Source organism: Varanus komodoensis, unplaced genomic scaffold, assembly GCF_004798865.1.
Source record: "Varanus komodoensis strain SLA01 unplaced genomic scaffold, ASM479886v1 scaffold56, whole genome shotgun sequence".
Lineage (NCBI taxonomy): Eukaryota > Metazoa > Chordata > Lepidosauria > Squamata > Varanidae > Varanus > Varanus komodoensis.
Genome location: NW_025336169.1, coordinates 1,908,141 through 1,928,474, shown reverse-complemented (window position 1 = coordinate 1,928,474; position 20,334 = coordinate 1,908,141). Strand labels below are relative to the sequence as shown.

General features: G+C 49.4%; 1 protein-coding gene across 2 annotated transcripts in view; it reads right to left on the bottom strand.

The window, feature by feature from the left end:
• RBM19 (RNA binding motif protein 19) overlaps positions 1–20,334 on the bottom strand; it is a 95,691-nt gene that overhangs the window by 47,096 nt on the left and 28,261 nt on the right. Inside the window, exon 22 of one of the 2 annotated variants that reach the window (XM_044448932.1) lies at positions 5,573–5,807. The exons of the other annotated variant lie outside the window; for it this stretch is intronic. Within the exon in view, the coding sequence (XP_044304867.1) occupies positions 5,786–5,807 (22 nt within the window). The 3' untranslated portion in view covers positions 5,573–5,785. Of the gene's footprint in view, positions 1–5,572; positions 5,808–20,334 lie in introns of those variants that run through there. 2 annotated transcript variants of the gene reach the window in all.

The following is a 20,334-nucleotide window of genomic DNA, read 5'->3' as shown; positions in this document are numbered from 1 at the left end:
ATGGAAGGAAGCCTTTGTGTGCAGATGCAGCGTTTCCTGGAATGGGCTGAGTTTTGCAGCGTTTCAGGGGATGGCTTGCAAGAGTAAGAAAGCGGCTCCCGTTTTCTCTCTCAAGGCCCTCCCAGCCAATCCAAGCGATACAGACAACCAGCTCTGCGAGAGGCAGGATGCTGAAACAAACTGGAGCTCACTGAGAAACTCAGCTTTCACTTTTAATTCCTCTGAAGCTGCTAGTCCCTGTGGCTTTTGACTATAGAGTCTTCAGAGCCTATGGCTTGAGACCTTATTGTGCAAGTGAAGCAACTCCACCCAAAGAAGAGCCATCATTCAGTGCCTAGCGCACGGCTCAGGTTGGATGCCTGGTGCACCAAGGCAGGGCTAGAGGGCCTGACGGCCCAAACTGGAGGGCACTGCCCCCATGGGAAGGTGCAATATTTCAAGAAGAACCAGCCTGGAAAAACGGTCAGAAAGCCCTGCTCCCTGACCATCACTTTGCAAGCTGCAAAATTCATCCAGTGCTTTGACTCTGGTGCCTGAAAACGTTCCTGTGTCCCTTGCCGGAGGTTTGCCTTCTTCATCCACATCAATAATGCCAGAGGCAAAAGAGATACCTGGATGCTGACCTGGTTTCATTCCTCTTTTTCTTATTGCTGATTTATAGTATAATCAAGCATGTAAATGACTTGCCATATCCAAAGGTCTGCCTAAGCAGTTCTACAAAATCATAGACAAAGCAGTTTTGCAAAAACAGATTAAAATACTTTGCTGTAAATATATATAAACAACCACTCTTTAGCTACATGGTTGTAAATGTTTAAAAACAAAGCTAAGGACACCAGGATTACTAAACAAAGCAATGAGGCAGTTTCAAATAAAGATACAGAACTTCGGCAGGAATGAAAAACACACCACTCTTAGAGTTGCCTGTGTTTGCACATCCTGGTATTGCTCCCAAACCCTGGTCCTGAGAGACAAGCAGGCCCATCCCGGGGAAGACAATTGGGCCAGTAACCATGTGCTTCACATGAAAGAGATGAATAACTGCCATTCAGCTCAGCAGCCATCCGCCATGGCGCAATTCGGAATGGTTTCACAAGGACAGGATGATAATGCCCCAGATTCCACAGGAATTGCACACACGCAGCACAGAACATGGCACTGAGCTTCCAAGTGTTTCAGCTTTCTCGCCTGTGTTTTTTAAAAAGGCCTAGGTTTCTAGCCCTTATGGTTTTAAAGACAGCCCTGACAGTTTATGGGTAAAGACTGCTATGATTCTCAGAGCCAGAGAGGTGGCTGCAGAAGCCTTTTCTGCTTTGCAAAACCAAAATGAGACAAAATAAAATGCATAAAACCAGCCAGCCTGCACAGCACACATATCACAAAATCCAGCTTTCCCAGGTGCAGAAATTCTGATTCTGGAGAATTCTAAACCCTGGACTACATAGAGACACAACCCTCTCTTGTTCATCTCCAGAATCTGAAATGCAAGCCACCAGTTGGAGTACCAGGTGGCATCTTCCACCTGATTACCTAAACCCCCATTTTTAGACCATTGACACAGCCTCTTACAGGAAGCCCTGTGGGCTAAGCTACTCCTTGGATGAAAGACTCCCAGACTGATGGCCCCATTTGCAAAAGGTGCACCAACCTATTCACTGATGCCACAAAGAGATCAGAGCTCAGTAGCCTGCTCTGGTGTCCCCGGAGATGTTGGGACCACAGTGTCCATCATCCCCAGTCAACCCGGACAAACAAGGAGGGTTGTACTGTCACACACCAGACTGGGAAAGCCTGGATTAGATAAAGCTAGGCTTTAAACCAAGGTGGGTTGCTCTGACTGGGGAAGGCCAGTCCATGGCTAGGTTCACACAACCACTGCGGAAAAGAAGCCAAGGGTTGCTGTGTTGTCTGAACAGTGGACATGGCTTCCAAGCCACCCTGGAATCCATGGCTTGCTACAGGGGTTTGGGTGGGGGTGTCTGGCAGACACCTCTTGTTGTGCAAGAGGCACCTTGTGAGGTTAATCAGACAATCTGCGCCGCAAAGAACTGCTGTGTGTTGGGGGCAGCCAAATGAAGCTGCCATGGCTCCCCCACCCCGAACTTGCAAACCTGGCCTATTTCCTAGCAAGTGTAGTGGCTGAATAAGTTTGAATCCAGGTTTCCCTCGTTTTAAACATAAGATGAAGTTACTTAAGCCGTAGTGGCTTATTCTGCCCGCACAGCCCTGCTGTGGAGCTGCTTGAGGGTTGCTCCCGTCTCAAACAAGCCACGCTGCCTGGATTTGGACACAGCAAGCCGGGCCCTGGCTGGTAATCTGGGAAATGCCACTAAGCATGTCCTGGGGATGACCCCCCCCCCCGCCTCCCGGCCGCTTAGTTAAGCAGTGCTGGCAAGATCGAGCCTGTAACCTGGTCCTGTGTCTCTCAAGGCAGCCCAGGGCTGGCGGTGGACACATCTGGCAGGAGGAGAAACTGGGCACAACCAGAACATGCACGCCTGGGAAGGCGCTTCAAGGGACAAGGGACCTGTCCAAAAAAGGGGGAAAAAATAACTCCTCGCCCCAGCACATGAAACTACTCCTGTGAGCCGCCTCCCACACCCGTTCTTTCACAGCTGCCAAGAAAGCCACTTACCAAAGAGAACAGCCCCCTGGCAAGCATCAAAAACAGAGTCCAGGGCACACTGCCTGTCTGCGTGACAGCACTTCCGCCCTGGTGCAACCTCACTGGGATGTTGTACAGTTGGAAGGGGAGGCGAGAGAGCTGCCGCAAGGACACCTTGAGCACTGTGAGGCAGGGAGGGGGCGGGGGGGCAGTGCGCTCACCTGCGGCTGACTCCCGCACGGCTGATTTCAAAAAGGACCCAACCTGCTGGGATCTCTGGCAAGCGGGATCAGTCCACCTCCCAGCACCCCCCTGGGTGGGAAAGGCGGAGGGAGGGAGGGAAGGTGAGGGAGGAGGAAACAGGTGCGAGCAGCTCACCTGAGAGAAAGGATATATGTGACAGTGGGCAAAAAGAGGGCACCAAAGAAAGAGAGGAGGGCGGGAATGCTTCCCAGAGAGAAGGGAGCACTGGAGAGAGGAAGAGCAAAAGAATAAGGGGCTCTAATCCTATTTGGCTCGATTCTTACCCATGGACACGACATGATACTCCCTCCCCCAAGAGATCACCCCCGAGGGAATGCAGACCAATCATGGACTGGCTCTCCACCCCTGCACTAATTGAGCTAACACTGCCTTCTCTTGGTGCCTTGTGGGTTTTTCGACATCATCACAGCCCTGCTCTTTTTCCATGCCTAAAAATGCCCCAAATTGTGGTAAGTCCTTTATCCGGAAGATGATGATTTGCTGTTCCTCTCTTGAATCTTCCTTTTGTGCTACTTTCTCCAAGTCTCACAGCACTTCCCAGCCTGTCTCGGTGATGACCGGTCTACTTTCAAAGCGTTTCCAGACATTCAGCTCAAAGGGACGGTGGCTGGAGTGGGGAGACAGGTAGGAAACTTCGCAAGAATGCCACCCATGATAAAAATTACCTTCGGGAAACACCCCCACTGCTTCTGCCTTCCGTTTCAACCCACTTTCCATTCATCTTTCAACACATGCCCAAATTGGTGAGATGTCACAAGGCAGTCGGGATTGGCCAGCCTCTGGATAAAAAGGCAGCCGTGAGATATCATAATTAGAATGGTCATTAGCGACACACACAGCAGAGGGTCTTGTAAATGAAGTGTAGAGTTGGGTCTTTTTTCAACTTGCTAGGAGTATGAACCATCAATCAGATTAGTTAATGGGACCAGTTTCCGGTGGTGGTAGGAAAAGAAAAAAAAGGAAAAAAAGTGACTAGAGATTTTTGTCAGCACGTTTCTTGCCTAATTGTTGCTAAGATGGAGGGATGAGACTGCAGCATCTCTTTCCAGATCACTGTTCACAGCACCTTCTTTTCCAGTCTGAAACCAAATGATTCAAGGGTCAAATAGCTGAGTGGGGTGTTGGTGAACCAGGTGTTATTGTGAGGTCTGAAGCCAGCTGTGCTAACAAGGCATGGCTTTTTACAAAAAGCCCATGAAAAGAACCCTTTGCTTATTGTAGGGTTATAAACTGTGGGCTGTTTACCCATGGGTTTTTTTTTAACTTCTGGGTTTGGACAACCTGATAACCTAGGTTTCATCAACAACCCACACTTAACCCATACTCAACTCAAATGTGGATTGCTGTGTTATCCAAACCCACTCACCCTGTCCTTATTACAAGCCTAGGCTTCCTTTCCCCCACAAGGACCACATGATGATGGAAATATGCTTCCTTTCCCACATTTATACCTACAACAATCGTGCACGGCCAGACACAGAAGCATCTGATCCAAGCTCACCAGGAGAACTTCAGGGATTTGAACTCGGGCATCCCCGGTCACTTTAACCAACAGCTCAACCAGAGCACCACCCTGGCCCACGCCCTCTAAATCCCTCCCTTCTTGAACGCCTCCTCCTAACCCCGGGTCAACTCACAAGGCGCAGCTCCCTGGATGGTTTGTGAGAGGTCAGGTGGTCAGACCAAACATGACGACCAACCAGGACTAGTGGGGATGATTTCTCCACCAACATGGATTAATAGCACATTCTAATCTGCATGTCACAGGCCGCTGCTTCTCTCTCTATCTGTATATGCTGCATGACCAGGACACCTCTGTATCTCCAGTGCCGAAAAGGGAGAAAAGCCTTTACACAGAGCCTGAAAGAGTGAAAGCTTTGGCTATGGGAAGATGAAGGACTTATGAGCTGGGAGGAGAAGTAGAGGATATTGCTTCTAGCCCCAGGGAGAACAAGCAGTAATTTCTGGGGGTGAGAAGGGAGTAAAGGAAGAACCGGGGCTGTGAAGGCCCAAATAAGTTTTTGGGGGAAGTGGACATTTCTGAGTGCCCCACAAATACTTCTGCTGTTTTTTGGGGCGTGGAAAATTGGGTGTGATAGATTATGAAATATTTTCTTTCGGAATTATGAATAAAATATTTAAGACAGGCAAAGAGGTAAAGAAGCTTGTCTCAAACCAGGCAGACCTTCAGATTTTATAAGTGCATGAAGATGATAAAAATGAAGGACCAGGCACAGTAGAAACTGATATTGATTGCCCAGAGAATTAGGGCTGATTGGGCAAAATCAATATTCAGCAAGATTCTTGCATTCTCCACCATCACCCTTTTCACAGCTTTTTCTAACAACTATCTGCTTAACATTAGAGGAGGCAAAGTCAGAGTATATAACACCTTTGCTTTACTATAATGCTAGCATTTCAACTTCTTGCCCTCCTCCTCATAAACTAGCAAAAAGAAAGATAGGATTTCTTAGCATCCAGCATCTTATAGCTTCATTTGTAGCAAACTCTAAAAATATCCAAACCAAAGTTCCATACCCAATTTTGTAATTGGTGTTCAAATAGACTATACCTTTACAGGTAATTTACAAAACAGGGATCATCTTACAACCAAAGTTAAACCTGATTCGTTTTAGGTTCATCTAGTCACCTTAGATCCATAAAGCCAGCATGGTAATTTGAATGTTTGTTTGCTTGGCTAAAGTAACAAACCATGGTTAGCACTCATGGCTTAGTTTGTCTGAATTCAGTGAGGTACCATGGTTAGAATCCCAGGCTAGCACAAGGAGACCCAGGTTCAAATTTCTGCTCAACCCCAACACGTTCAGAGTGGGTCTTGCCGCAGTCACTGCTGCTCAGGTTAACCCACCTCAGGGTTGTTTCAGGATAGAAGTGTGTGCGATGCGACAAGGGCTGCTATGCATACCGGCCTGACAACCTTAGGAAGGAAGAAAGATCATGCAAGAGCAACATATTAATACTAAAGGCCACAATAAGGAATGTAGAGAATTATTATTTCATTTCTATACCGCCCATTAGCCAAACTCCAATGGGTGAACTAGGAAAGGGCCGGGGACCTGCTTTCATGCTGGTCATTCATCTCTGTCATTCCCCTCCAACATGTTGTTCTTCCATCTCCCTGAACCAAAAGCTAATGAAAACTAAAGACAAGGAGGAAAGGGGAAAGAGAGGGAAGGCATGTAAGGCAGACAGAAAGACACATGGAAAGCGAGAAAGAGAAGACACTGGAGAAAAGGCCTGAGGAATGGAGAAAGACAGTATGAGAGCAAGTGAACACAACCGAGAGAGGGAAAAGGAGATGGCTTGCTGGTGCTGGGACCTTTCCAGGAACAGGGGGTACCTCACTTGTGGGAAAGCCGACGGAGCCGAGCTGCCAAGCGCTGCATCGTCTGCACTCACAGCAGCCCTTCCTGCCACCCGCCTGATTACGTCTTGACGGCTTCACGGCTGCAGCCCGAGAGAAGAATGACAAGCACCGGCAGGCTCTGCTGTGGTGGTACGAGCGTCACCGTCATTTCGCACTCCGGAGCTGCCCCTACCGAATAACTAAACTGGGAGGAACTGGGTGGGGGCTGGGTAGGTTGCTGACACATGCTAGTGGCTCCACTCACCGGGTCTCCTTTGCCCTGTGGGCACAGGGGTCCCCCCAACACCCCACTCCTCGGAAAACAAGCAGGGCAGTTTGGGGAGGGGTCCCCCAGTTAAGATGGTAGGTGTTAGCAGTGCCCAAAGGCGCAGCAGGGGGGTCAAGCCCTTTCCCTCATCTTGCAGTCTGGAACATGGTCCCTCAGGCTCTCCACCTGCTTGCCTCCCCCATGAAGCTCTCAACTGGGGGGGCTCCCCCCACAACCTCACTCTTCGCCTGGAGCCCAAACTGCATTTTGGAGATGCTCTTGTGGCTTGCGTTCCAAGGCGGCAGGAGCCAAAGAGGACGACCAGATGCAGCCTCTCAGCCTTGCAGAGACCAACCAGTTGCCTCTGGGAAATGGGCACAGAACCCACCCCAGAAAGCCTTTGGCGCAGGAGCACGATCCTCCGCATTTCAAAGGATACTGGAGGGGAAGAGGAACCGCCTTTCGTCACGGCAAAAGAGACCAACAGAATCCCACCCACCAGGCAGAGAATGCACAGCAAGCAGCAGGGAGTTTTTCCCCCTATGCCCCTTCCAAAAGGAACACCTGTTAAAAAGAACATGTCTGAGTTTTGCTTTCTTTTTCTCTTCTTCCCACCTGATACCTTTTCCTTTCGGGTCGTGCCCTTTCATGTGCAAGCCAGAGGACGGCCGGGGGGCGGGGGGGTCTCACAGCTCATCTTTGAAAGCTGCTGTGGGAACTTTTGTAGGCTGATTAGTGGGGCAAAAATACTGTCCATATAAGCACAATACAAGCAGTTCCCTCCCTCCAACTTCACTGAAGGATCCAGGTGTGGACCTTCAAGACGTCTTCATCCAAGGAAGAAAGAAGGAAAGGCTGATATCTCCCCTGCACAGCCACAACCAGTTTTCAAAGAGGGCTCTGCCCTGGTGAAGCCCCTCCTGGCTTGGGACTCATCACTGAATCAGGGGGTGGGCACTGCACAGGGAACTTGTTCATGGCAGTCCCACTCGGAGAAATCCAATGATCTAGACAAGCCTGATGGAGAAGGAACATCTGGGGCACACCAGTCGCTGGGGGACAGGGACTGGGGTGCTGTGCTCTTGTGGCTTCTCCAGAAAGCTGGTGGACCACTGTGAACAGAAACCTGTACGAGGCAGACCCTGGGTCCAGCCCAGCGCTTCTGATGTGCTAAAGATGGAGCAAGCCAGAGAAAGACTTGCCGTGGAGGCTGCTCACCTTATTGACCCTGAGGAGAGCCCCACAGCCGGGAGGCAGACTCAAACGGCCCCACTCAAAAGGAGAAGAACCAAAACTCTCCGCATGCCTGTGTCAGGAAATACTGGGGACCAAGTGGCATTATGCTCATATGGGAAATCCAGTGAGGGGTAAAGGACTGGGACTCGGGCGATCTGGGTTTGAGTCCCTCACTCACCCTGGGAGACTTTGCACCGTCCTGGACTCTCAGTCCAGCCTACCTCACAGGGTTGTTGTTGTGAGGATAACACTGAGGGGAGGAGAATTATGTAAGCCCCGTGAGTTCCTTGGAATAAAATAAATATATAAATATAATAAGGATGTGGGCTGAAAGGCAGAAACCTCCAAGGGAGTTAACAGAGAGCATGCTAGCTTAACATGTGTAGCCTCCCAGTCTTTATGAAGTAACTACTTCCTTATTTTGAATCTTAGTTCAGAAGTATAGAGGGTACAGATGAATATTCTCCAATCTCAAGACAATACACATGCATGAACTGAATCCATGTAATTGTCACTATAGTGGAAGTTATCATTAAAATAAGTAGAAGGATTATATGGAAGAGAAGTATTGTTTCCTGCAGCGAGAAGACTGCTGCATCCAGAGCCGTTTATCCTCCTGGCTGAGTGGCCAGATGTGCCTTTGATGTTGCTGCCTTGCATCCCAGAGAGACGCCGGACCAGACAACTCCCTTGGGTGGTCACCAAGTCCTGCACAAGACGGACTTTGCCTCACATCCAGTTGAAGATTCCTGACTCAAATCTCCATTGCAGTTACTTCCCACACTGGACACCACGTCACTCCCTATCATTTAAAAGACACGGCAAGGATGCTAGGAAGGTGGGTAAAGTTCACACCGTGAGCTCCCCAGAGACGGGACTTCTCTAGGTGGGTAATTTGGTCTTGGGGAAGCTTTAAGTGACTCCACAAATACGTCTGTGGAACACAGGATGTTCCTGAACGGCCTCGTCTAAGCTGGTGTCCGACAGATGTGCTGATCGCAATTCCCATCATGACAAGCCAATAGCCACACCAGTCGTCCAACACATCTGGAAGACTCCAGGACAACACATTCCCCAGAAATGAGTTGCACCATTTTGGTCTTTTGTCTGCCCCCCTTACAGGTTGCTTGACACTAATTGTGCAATATTGTGGCCATGATTTCTGCAGGCAGCCTTAAGGGAGAAAGAAATGCATTTTTATTAATACAGACATCACAGAAAATAATTTGGGGGCACTGTTTCTCTTGCTACCACACACACATCCTTAAGTTACTTTAACTTTAAATGGAAATAAGGGTTTTTCAGAAGGTGGATGGCAACATTTTGGGTTGAACTTTATCGGAGAAAGAATAGGGGGAGAGCAGCAGGGGAGGATAGATATTACAAAAAAGGCACTTTTTTTCTTTTTCTCTAAAGAAAAACTAGACTTTAAAGAACTTTACTTTCTATAATTCCAGAAAATGACTTTGGCTAGATTAATTATTTTAATGAAGAGAATAAGGAAAACGTGTGCAGAAGATCAAATAAATGCAAATGCACTGAGGTTGTAGGGATTCTCATTAAGTATTTCCATTAAAGAAATGGCAAGATCTTGGAATGTGAAATAAGCTCCCAAAATGAAGCTACTGCTTCCTTTTCCTTCAGGGCTTTCAAAACCAGGAACCGGGCAGGAGCGATTCAAACTGAACATGAGCCAAAAGGCCTGGCAAAGGCCTTTTGAGAGAGAAATAGAACTTTTCTGTGCTGCTTTTCTACTAGGCAGGTAGTTTTAACACGCTCTCCCATGAACAAGTAGAAAAGAAAGTCATTTGACAGACAATCTTCTGAAGGAACAGAACGTACCATCTTGCTCCCGCGAATTAAAACATAAAATAACCATGCGGATGTTAGACCCATCCATCAACTTCTGATGGACAGAATCAAGCAAGCACACACGCCACTTCTCCCGCTGCGACACCATGACAAAAGGAACCCTGGGCCACCTATTTTCACCTTTCCTCAGGTACAGACATGGAAGTTATTAATGCTGTCATCTTAGCAGACCGGCTGGATCTGTGAGAGCCATTCTTTAAATGTGTGGCTGCAACCAGAAGAGAGTAGAGTCTTGGAGCATCACTGAAGAAATGCATGACATAGTGTGGCACAGTGGTTAGGGTCCTGGACTGGGAGACAGGAGACCTGGGTTCTAGTCCTTACCCAGTTAACTGCGTAAGGATCAGAACCAGTCTCAGAGTTGGTGGCAGTCAGACCCTCAGCACAGCCCATCTCAGAGTGGCCATGAGGATGAAATGAAGAGGTCAGAGAGGACCAGGTGAGCCACCCGATGAATACTGCACTGATGTAATCCAGATGAAAGGTAATTAGTGCATGGACAATTACACCTGAGCTATCTCTGCCTACATAATAGAAAGGACCAGGAATTCAGGAAATTTTCTTCTCTCAGCGTTCCTCTACTAGTGGCTGCTTACCATTGGGATTAGGGCCAGATGCAAACTTAGGTGGGGTTGTGGTTTAGTGGGAGTATCTGGCACCCATCTGCCGCCACCTCAGCCCAAGGCTCCTGGTTTGCCATCCCTGAACCAACGCTTTGTCTGCTCCAACAAACTCCTCTTTGTCAATGTACTCTCGTCCAAGTCAGTGTGCTCCAGATGTTTTGGACTCCAACTCCCATCAGGGCATGTCCAATGCCTAGGAATACTGGGAGTTGTCCAACATTTAGGAGGTTGGAGACTGTCTTAATGTGTCTCAGGCTGTCTTAATATATCGTGGGTGGGCAGCAGGGAGATCTGGCCCTACTGGTGGATCATGTAGGGTGCCTCCCAATGCAGATTTAAGACAGAAAAGAATCTTACAGCTCCCAATATTTCAGTGCTATAATGACGAAAAGGAGAATCTTGGAAATTGTGCAACTGGATTAGATTGGTCCTTTGGTAGACTGCCAAGTTGCCAACTTGCACCTGTTTAATGGGGGCATCAACATTCCGGGCTCTTCCCCTGCCCCCCTCCCCCTGAATAAGTGAATATATTGATGAAATTGAAAAACTCTGAGTAACCAAGAGGAGTGCTGTGCAGAAGGACTGCAAGCCCTGTTCAGTTCCGCTGCTAAAAACAAATCCCTGAACTCAGATCTCGTTAACTCCAAGAATCCACTTTTGCACCGAGCTGCAATTAGTAGCTGTTGGGTTTCTACTAGAAAACTAACATAGTAAATCCTGCAAGCTCATAGCGTCCCAGTGCTGTTTTAGATGTTGGAGCACCACCAGCAATTCTAAAATGAAGACAGGCAAACGGAAAGGGTCTGACTTTGTGCTCCTGAAGAAAGCAAGAGTACAAAAGGACAGCCTGCTAGGCTGGATCTGGATCAGGTCAGCTCTGCACGGAAAGTCAGTGGGACTTGACAGGGGATGCGACTAGCACAAGTCCCTTCAGTTCCAACAGGGCTGGAGAACTCTTTTGGGGATTCCTGCAGAGCAAACCAAAGACACAGGAACGGGGAGAAAGAACAGTTGGCGACTCCGTGTAAAATGTGTGCAGCATGGACAACGCAGCTGGTATTCTCCACTTGAGAGTCAGCATCTTTTGATCATTGCAGCACGGAGAAGGAAACGGACACCTCGGCTGATGAGGGTGCATTCTGGGTAAGGCCAGGTGTGAATCAGTGCCGAGAGGCAGGTTAGAGGAGGAGTAGGGGAAATCCTGCACACAAATATTTCTGGTTCATACAAACACAGCTGGGGCAGAGCCTGCCTCATCCTTTTGCACATCAACACAAACCACACACCAACACCATTTGGACACGCACCGTTTTAACCCTCTGCTGACCCAGAGGCTTGGAGAAGTGCGAGCAGCCCCCCTTGCTGAAAAAAACCGTGCATGGGTACATGCGCGAGCGCATGTGGGGGGGGGGAGACCTGCCCCTTCTGCCGCTAATCAGATTCTAATCATATTCAGCACAGTGCCAGAGGTGTCTGCAGCCCTTAAGAGGTGGCAAATAGGCAGGTGCACTTTGCTGACAGAAACTGTCAAAATAGCCTCAGAAGCGAGGTCTTGATGATAACGTGAAAATGAGATACGGAACGAGGGGTACCAGGAAAAGGTGTGGGGACATCACTTTCTCTTCCCTCTCTGGCTAATGGTGATATTTATTTGGAATTTAAGATGCATACAAACACTTCAACACAGCCCTAAAGGAAGAGGCTCTGGTGGAGGAATGGAAGGGGAAAAGAGTGCACCGTGGCATTGCAGAACATTTGCAAGACTCCTGCTGGAGGAGAGGCCTTTCTACAGATGGGACACCAAGACCAGAAGTGAGCAAATGCACCACAAGAGATTGGAGCATGCCCTTTTTCTTTTACATAAACAAGCGTATTTTTAAAAATAAATTAAGCGTTCTTTTATGTGCATGTTTGGAAAGAATGGAGTCTTATGATTCTCACCATTCCTCAGGAAGGAATCCTGGGAGCTGCAGGGCATTTCTCTACCTCAGTGTGCTTAGGCTTGCAGCCTAAGGCATTGCACTAGTCCTCATGAGGTCATAGATATGTTGCAGACAATGGCTGGTAGAGTTTTAAGAGCTAAAAATAAGATGCCCGGAGGCCAGAGGATGAGTTCCAGTCCCTTACCTGGTTTTTTACTCAGGTAAATAGGCAGGACTGGGCCAGTTGGCTGCAGAGCTCCCCTCTCACTCCCTCGCAGCACTTCTTTTGATTCCAACACCATTCTTTTCCCAACTGGATGCCACACACAGAAGGGGTGGGATGCAATTCCCAAGATCCCCAGCTGCACACAACCATGCTGACTGGGGATGACAGACAATGGAGTCAGAAACCTCTGGAGAGGACCAGCTTGAGGAAGACGGGTCCAGGGGCACACTGTCCCTGCAGCCTGCGGTGGAGTTTGGGATAATCATTTGGGCAGACAGCAAGCAAGGATGGGGGGGGTGAGAGAGTGTGTGTGTCTGCGTGGGGGGGGGGAGATCCCCATACAGCAGCCACCCCCCTCCCTCCCTGCCACCTTCCGAGAAAGCTGCCGGGACTTGAGAAGCCGAAACAAGAACCAGCAGAACCGGGACAGAACCAGGCTGCACGGCCCCTTCTCGAATATTGCTGGTTTGGCAGGGAGGCCGTGCTCCTCCTCTGCTCAGCCCCGGCTCGGCTCCACTGGAAGAGACACCGCGCAGTCCAGCGTGACAGCATGAAATTAATACCATTTGGGGAGAAGCTGGCAGTGAATAATGAGAGCCTGAACACCTTGCTTCCTCCATTTCCCTCTTTAACCCTTTGGCAGCTGCGGCTCCCCGGCAGTGCCAGCAGCCTTCTCCCAAAGTGAATATAATTATGCTAAACAGACAGGAAATCCTGCTGCCCATTTCGTTTGGGGTGCAGCTTCTCCACTTGGCTGATTTTACACATCACTCCCAGCTCGGCCTCTCCATCCTGGGGCCCTTGATGTGTTGCATTACTGGGCGCTTGGGAGATCTGGCTTCTGCCCCCACTCGGCCATGCAGCTCACTGGCTGACTTTGGGCAAGTCACTCTCAGACTGGCCAACCTCGCAGGGTTGTTCTTCTAGGATAGAACGGAGCTATGTAAGCTCCCTTGGATTCCTCGCAAGAAGAGGAAAAGGCAGGAATTAAATGCAAGAAAAAGAAGTGCCCATCATTGCTTGCCGCCGTGGCTACTGGCCAATTCAGGGTGCAAACTACACACACTTAGATGGAAAAATGTCCCACCACTGCCCGACCTGAAGGGAGGGGGTCAAAGGCCATGATTTGGGGAGGGGCCGGATGCTTAGCTAAGTGAAAGCGGGCTACCTCCTCCTCACCCCTCCAGGCCCGAGAGAGAGAGAGTACCATTCTCGTCTTCCTTTTAGTAGCTTTTCTTCTGGGAAATGCAACTGCCATTGCCCTTCCTGGGAGCCCCTTGGTGAATAGCCAAGGCGAGACACACTGAGGCCATTTGGTGAGAGTGCCCGCGACACAGCCAACAGTCTGCATGTGTCCACCAATCCAAAAGGGTTGGAGACCCCTGATTAACTGATGCTCCAGGTCGGGGCCCTATTTCCATAAAGCCCCGTAAGCTGGTTCACGTTGCCAGAACAATACAAGCCGAACTGCCTTGCTCGCCGGAACCAGAACCTCATCACCAGCCCACTCTGCCAACCACCTCCGGCCTGCTGAACTTCTGCTTTGCAGCACGGTTGGACCTCCAAGTGCTGGCGCTCTCTCCCACTCACACACCCCTCCATCTACCTGCCTTTGTCCCTTTGCCGGCGGACGGGCGGGCGGGCGGGCAGGCGGCCCAGGAGTGGGTTTCAATTCTCCTGTCTGCTAGATGAATCCTTTTGCCCGCTGCTGCTTTGATTGCTGTCACTACAGGGGGAAAACTACTTTTGAGAAGCCTTCGTTCCATTTGGGGCTGGGAAGGGAAGAAACAACTCCTGCGATTTGTTTTGATGCTCGAGAGAGGGAAAAATGGATAATCTTTGCTCTAGCCTGCACAAACCAGCTCCTTGCACAAACCATTCCCGTGTGGGCCCTTGTCTCTGGGATGAGGCCAGTTATGACTTTTGTGCCTTCCGCCTTTTTTATTTTTAAGATGGAGGGTCCTATCGGAAGCTGGACCCTGGTCATCCTGGGTTGCAACCTCAACTATGTGTTGGTGCGCTCCGAATACCTGCTTTCTGAACTGACACATACCAGAGACAGCAAAACTATGATAAGGATTGCTTTGAGCATGGCTTCTTGCCCCTAGCTCTGCTCTGGGAGAAGGCGGCAGCAGAACTGGGGCTGGAGCAGGTGGGGAACAGAGCCAGGAAGGGGTGAAGGGAACCAACTGCAAAACAATAGAGCAGGAAAACTCACTAGCAGAAGCTTGCTCTTGTTTCTTTTCTCACTGCTTTGTTTCCCCGCTCTCCTTGGTTGTATAAGCCAGGACCTTCCCCCAAACTGGGCTTCAGGCTTGGGACTTCAGCTCCCATCAGCACAGCCGGCAGTGGGACTTCAGCTCCCATCAGGAATTCTGCAGGTGCAGCAGAAACCTTGTGGAGCCCACCAGGAAGGCGAGGGTTGAGGCCAGTCTGTTTGCTAAGGGCTGTCCCTTCTTTTCCTGCTCATGCATTTCATTCCCACACAGCCCAGTAGCTGAAGCTCTCTAGGTGGTCCACAAAGCCAAACAGCATGACGGAAGATGCAGCCAAAACGGTCCGGCACACAAGGGAGGCACTGACAGACCCTGCAGAAACCCAACATTTCCAGAGCTATCAACAACTGGGCAAGATTTTCAGCGTCTCAGGGAACACATACAGCCCCCAAACAGCCCCAGACAGATGAAGAATGAGCACGCACACACGGCAAGGAACACTGGCGGTTCGGATCAGAAGAAGAAGAAAGTGGAGTGGAGTAGAATGGAATGAGGTATCGTGAAAAGGGGTTAGCGAACTGAACGTTTTAGCTTCTATTTATCTCAGGGGTATCTCCTATTTTTGTGTGTCTTTGAATTTTGTGTCCAGGGCCATGTCCAACTAGATCCAGGGCTGCTCAGCCCCACAGAATGCCTCCAAGATCTCACCCTAGTTTAGCTTGGCATGACATTTTTGCAAAGCCACCCGCTGAGGTCCGGGCTCCTCCTACCTCGTTTCAGGTTCAGCGGTAGACCGCCACGCGATGGAACAAGAGGGGAAGCAGCTTCCCCAGCTGGACGCTTGCTCACTGGGCACCGGCCTCTTTTTAAAACATGTGCCACTTCATTCTTTCCAGTTTTTAGCTTGCGTTATTGCCATGTGTGCGGTTCTTTCAAGAGGGCTTATTTTTAGCGTGTGAGTTTTAATTGATGCTGCTGGATCATCAGCTGCACGCTATCCTTAAAGGTCTTGTAACAGAGGAGCAGAGCAATCATTATTGTTTGATTAAATGTGATTAAACGGAGAGCCCTTCCGGCTAAAGGGGCAGGATAAATTTAATAAATAATATGCTCATAGTTATTGCCAAAAACTATGACCAACAAATAAATGTGGCAACAGCAATAGTGTAACAGCTGTTACGGGGGACTGAAGCGGACGTCCTATTCTTATTCAGTCCCTGTACAAGACCGCTCATCTTGCCATATCATCATCTGGCACATTTGACAACCCCATGCAGCCAGTCTCTTGTGGTACACTGCGAAGAAAGCCGGTCTGGGATTCAGGAGAGCCAAATTTGAGTCCCCAGCCAGCCATGAAGCACACCAGGTGACTCGGCCTAGTCACTCATTCTCAGCCTAACCTACCTTGCAGGGCTGTTGTGAAGACAGACTGGAAAGGAGAAAAAAGACTATGCAAACTGCTTGGAGTTCCTTGCAAGAGTGGGAAAGATGGGACAAAAATGGGATGGACACACACAGGGGAAGCAATCCTGCACCACAGAGGAGAGAATTGCTCCCCCCACTGGAGAAATTTGGTGGAATAGCCATTCTGTCTCTCCTACATTCCTGCTCACTTTCTCTGTCCGCCAATAAGATGGAGAATTAGAGAGGATATCTTGTGCAGAGAAGTTTCAACATGTATGTGGATCTGGAAATTCTCTTTAAAGGATGTAGGATTATGTAAGTCTCGGAGTGAATGGAACCATGAACATGTCTAAATTAATGGGGCTAAAATGACCTCCAACTTTTAAGCAAATGTGCCCATATTTGAAACATTTCCCATTTGGTATTTGATCTTTTACAATTTCATCTAGACTTCATCCCTGTTTTAAGTTAAACAATAGTGCACAGGTGGCGCAGTGGTTTAAACCGCTGTGCTGCTGGGCTGGTTGATCGAAAGGTCGCCGGTTCGAATCTGCACAACGGGGTGAGTTCCTGTTGCTCCGTCCCAGCTCCTGCCAACCTTGCAGTTCGAAAGCATGCAAATGCAAGTAGATAAAAAGGTACCACTTCGGTGGGCAGGTAACAGCGTTCCGTGCACCTCGGTGTTTAGTCATGCCGGCCACATGACCACGGAGACTGTCTGCGGACAAACGCTGGCTCCCTCGGCTGGGAAACGGAGATGAGCACTGCCCCCTAGAGTCAGGCATGGCTGGACTTAATGTCAAGGGGAAACCTTTACCTTAACCTTAAGGTACTGAGTGTGGAGGAATTGGGACCGAGGTTGATGAAAGACCCTCTAACACCACCTCTGGAGAAACTGCAGACCCTTACAAGAAGTGATAGTCCTTAATAATATGGGAAAGGCTGAAATGTGTTAAGCTGAACTTTCTTTTGTTTAAGGCACCATTTTGTTGCTTCAAATGGAGAGGCCCTGTGCATGAGGCCCTGTGCAGGACAGGAAGCAATGCAGCTTTTGCACTGGAGAGACAGATCACAAAGAAAGGTGCTCCAGGATCAGCTCCCCAAGCAACGCCTCCCTCTATTTTACTTTTTCTTTCCAGGTAACCACTCTGCATCCTTTTACCTGGTGATGCATTAAACTGCAGGTTAAGAAAACTAAAGAAACAAGACACCAACCATGACAAAGAGGAGGAGATCCTGGACTAGGTCCAGAACAGCTTCATACTCATGTGCCTCTAACCACTCATGTGGACCTACAGCTATCATGTGCTGTGTAAGGAAGAAGGCAGGGCTGTGTAATGGTTAGAGTTAGAGTGCTGGATGAGGACTGGAAGACTCTAGCTTCTTATGAGATACTTGGCCATGCAGCTCATAAGAACATAACAGACATGACATAAGAACATAAAATAAGGACAGCTCAGGTCCGGGACACCTGAAAGAGCGCCTCCTTCCCTATGCGCCTTCCCATCCCTTAAGATCAGAGGAGGAGGCCTTATCCAGGAGCCCTCCTTGAAGGAGATTAGGAGGGTGGTATCCAGAGAAGGGCCTTCTCTGTGGCGGCACCCCATTTATGGAATATGCTCCCCAGAGAGGTTCGCCTGGCACTGACACTTTATTCCTTTTGGTGCCAGGCAAAACCCTTTTTATTTTCCCATTATTTTAATTGGCTTAAAGGCGGGTCTTATTTACCAGAAGTTGGATGCTGTGCTCTGTTTTATTTTGTGTTGCTTTATTGTAAAACCATCCCAAGATGTTTGCAGTGGACTGTATATAAAAGCTTTAAACAAACGAACTGCACTTGTGGTGGAACCAACTGAAGAGGTCTGCCTGGGCCACCCCAGCAGCTGATATGCAGCCACAGGGTGCTTCAGATCTGGGAGGTGGCTCATCACTGGCACTATAGACAGTCTGGTGTAGCGGTTAGCAGTGCAGGACCGGGACTCAGACGATCTGGGTTCGAGTCCCCACTCAGCCATGCAGCCAACTGGGTGACTTTGGGCCAGGCACAGATTCTCAGCCCAACCTACCTCACAGGGCTGTTGTTGTGGGGGTAAGATGGAGGAAAGCCACTTGGCTTATGTAAGCCACTTGGCATTCTTTGTAGGGAAAATGGTGGAATATCAACCTAACAAATATAGCATGAATACAGCATGGAGACCCAGCTTCTGCAAAGCTCCCTGCCACTGGGGGACAGACAAGACCCATCCGGGTGCCTTCAGCACCTGCTCAAGACATCTTTGTTTTGGGAAAGCTTCCTTGCCGAACAGCCCTGGCAATGCAAAATTTTTGTGTTCTCTCTCTGTGTTTCATGGCTCTGGAACCTGCCTGGAAACAGAGCGGTACACGACCGCCAGGGTGTCACAGTGGTCGGAGTGCTGGACTGGGAGACCCGGGTTCCAGTCTCTGCTCAGCCATGAAACTCACCAGACGGCTTCTGGCCAGCTGCAGAGCTCCAGCCTAGCCTACCTCACAGGCATGCTGGGAAGGTAACAAGGGGTAAAGAGGATGCCTTGAGTCCCCTACAGGACAGGAGGAAGAAAGGTGAGCAACAACACTAATACTGGTAATGGACTGTAAATCACCCACAAGGCCGCACTGGCGCCTGGCTTGATGGGACATGGGTGCGAGGCACCCACCACACCCACGCCGAAGCCTTGCACCCACGTTCAGGCAAGCCACCCAAGCCCTTTCACCCTGCATCATTCTGGAATTTTAGCCACAGACTCAGCAGGAGCAGCTTTGCTTTTGTACAGCGCTGCTGCAGTATCGGCAGGCGTCTCGTAACCCTGGGGTAGACCGGCCTTTCTTCTGACCCATCTGGTATTCTTAAAGGCAGTCCTGCAAACCACAATGGTTCAATTCGCTGCTTATCACATTCCCAATCTGCTGCTTTTCTTCCTGAAAGGACCCCAAAGTGGAATAGCGAATCCTCCTCCTCTGTTTTATCTTCACAACAACCCTGTGAGGTAGGTGAGGATGAGGCTCAGCGACTGGCCCAAGTCACCCAGAGAGCTTTTTGGTGCAGTGGGGACTAGAACGCGCTGTCCCAAGTTCCGCACAGCACTTGCACCAACACATCTCACTGGCTTTCGGTGCCGCAGTGGCTCCGATACCAGGTTGCTTTCAACGCATTGCCAACTTTCCCTGCAAAAGGTTGTGCTCAGAGCAGCTCAAAATACATTAAGCCTATAACACAACTATGTATACAAACACACGCACTCCCACACCTATGGGCTTAATTCAGCTATGTTAGCTCCTTGCGCTTTAGCTCTTGGTGTGCTTTTATATGCATTTCTTTCCTCTGCAGCACAGCTTAAGTCTTTTTCAAGAAAGGTATGGAATACATTTAATAAACAGAAATAAAAGAAATGTGTCAAGTATTTCAGTTCTAAGCCAAATGGCACTGCACCAAGCAGAGCTGCACCCGGGTTGAAAGAATCCCCACCACCAACGCATGCAAAACCAGAGATAAATTGCAAGTAAGCATGAGGGCACGTCGAAGAGACCCAAAGACACAGAGAGAAAGAATGTCGGCGGAGGCATAGAGGGAAGGGGCGCGGCCATCCCAATCCTCACCCCAGAGCTGTTCCAGTGTCTTTCTCTCTGGTTAGGCCCTATAGCAGCATCCCCCTTCCATCCTGGATTGCCGTTCCCATCAGCCCAGTGCTGCTACCCAGCTCTTCTGCGGAGCAGGAGATTGGGAGAAGGTGAACCTACACAATTGCTTCATCTTCTCGCCATCAAACCCATCGCCGATCCACCCCCATTCTAAAGAAGGGTGGGGGGAGAAAGATGGAAGAGGGGACTGAGCCATCCCATGCTAATCTTAAGCATGCATTATAACTATGATTCAGGCTTTAAGTGATACAGAGAGAATTAACTTCGCCAACTTAAAGCCTTAAACCCCCGCAAGTACCCGGGTTATTTTCATGGGCTTCGGCAAAGCAGCCAGGACTAATGTTGGTTCCTGCTCTGACTCGCCTTGTTCTACTCCCACAGTTAAGTCGCCGTGGCTGCATTAGTCACACTGAGAGGCTGTGTATGAAGCCAGAGCAGAGCTTGCTTGCACTAGGGATTAGGGACTCCAATCAAGAATAGGCACCCAGTAGCGATAGCTCAGATTTGGGGGGCTCAGTCCATGAAGGTTTGAAATAAGTCTTGAAAGATATACACTTGGGCATGCGGAGGCAGAAAGAAGTCCTAAAACTCCAAGCATGTGCGACTTTTGGTCTTTTTTCCTGCCTGAGCATGCACAGAATCGTGCCCTTCATGAATCTTGGATGATCTAGAAC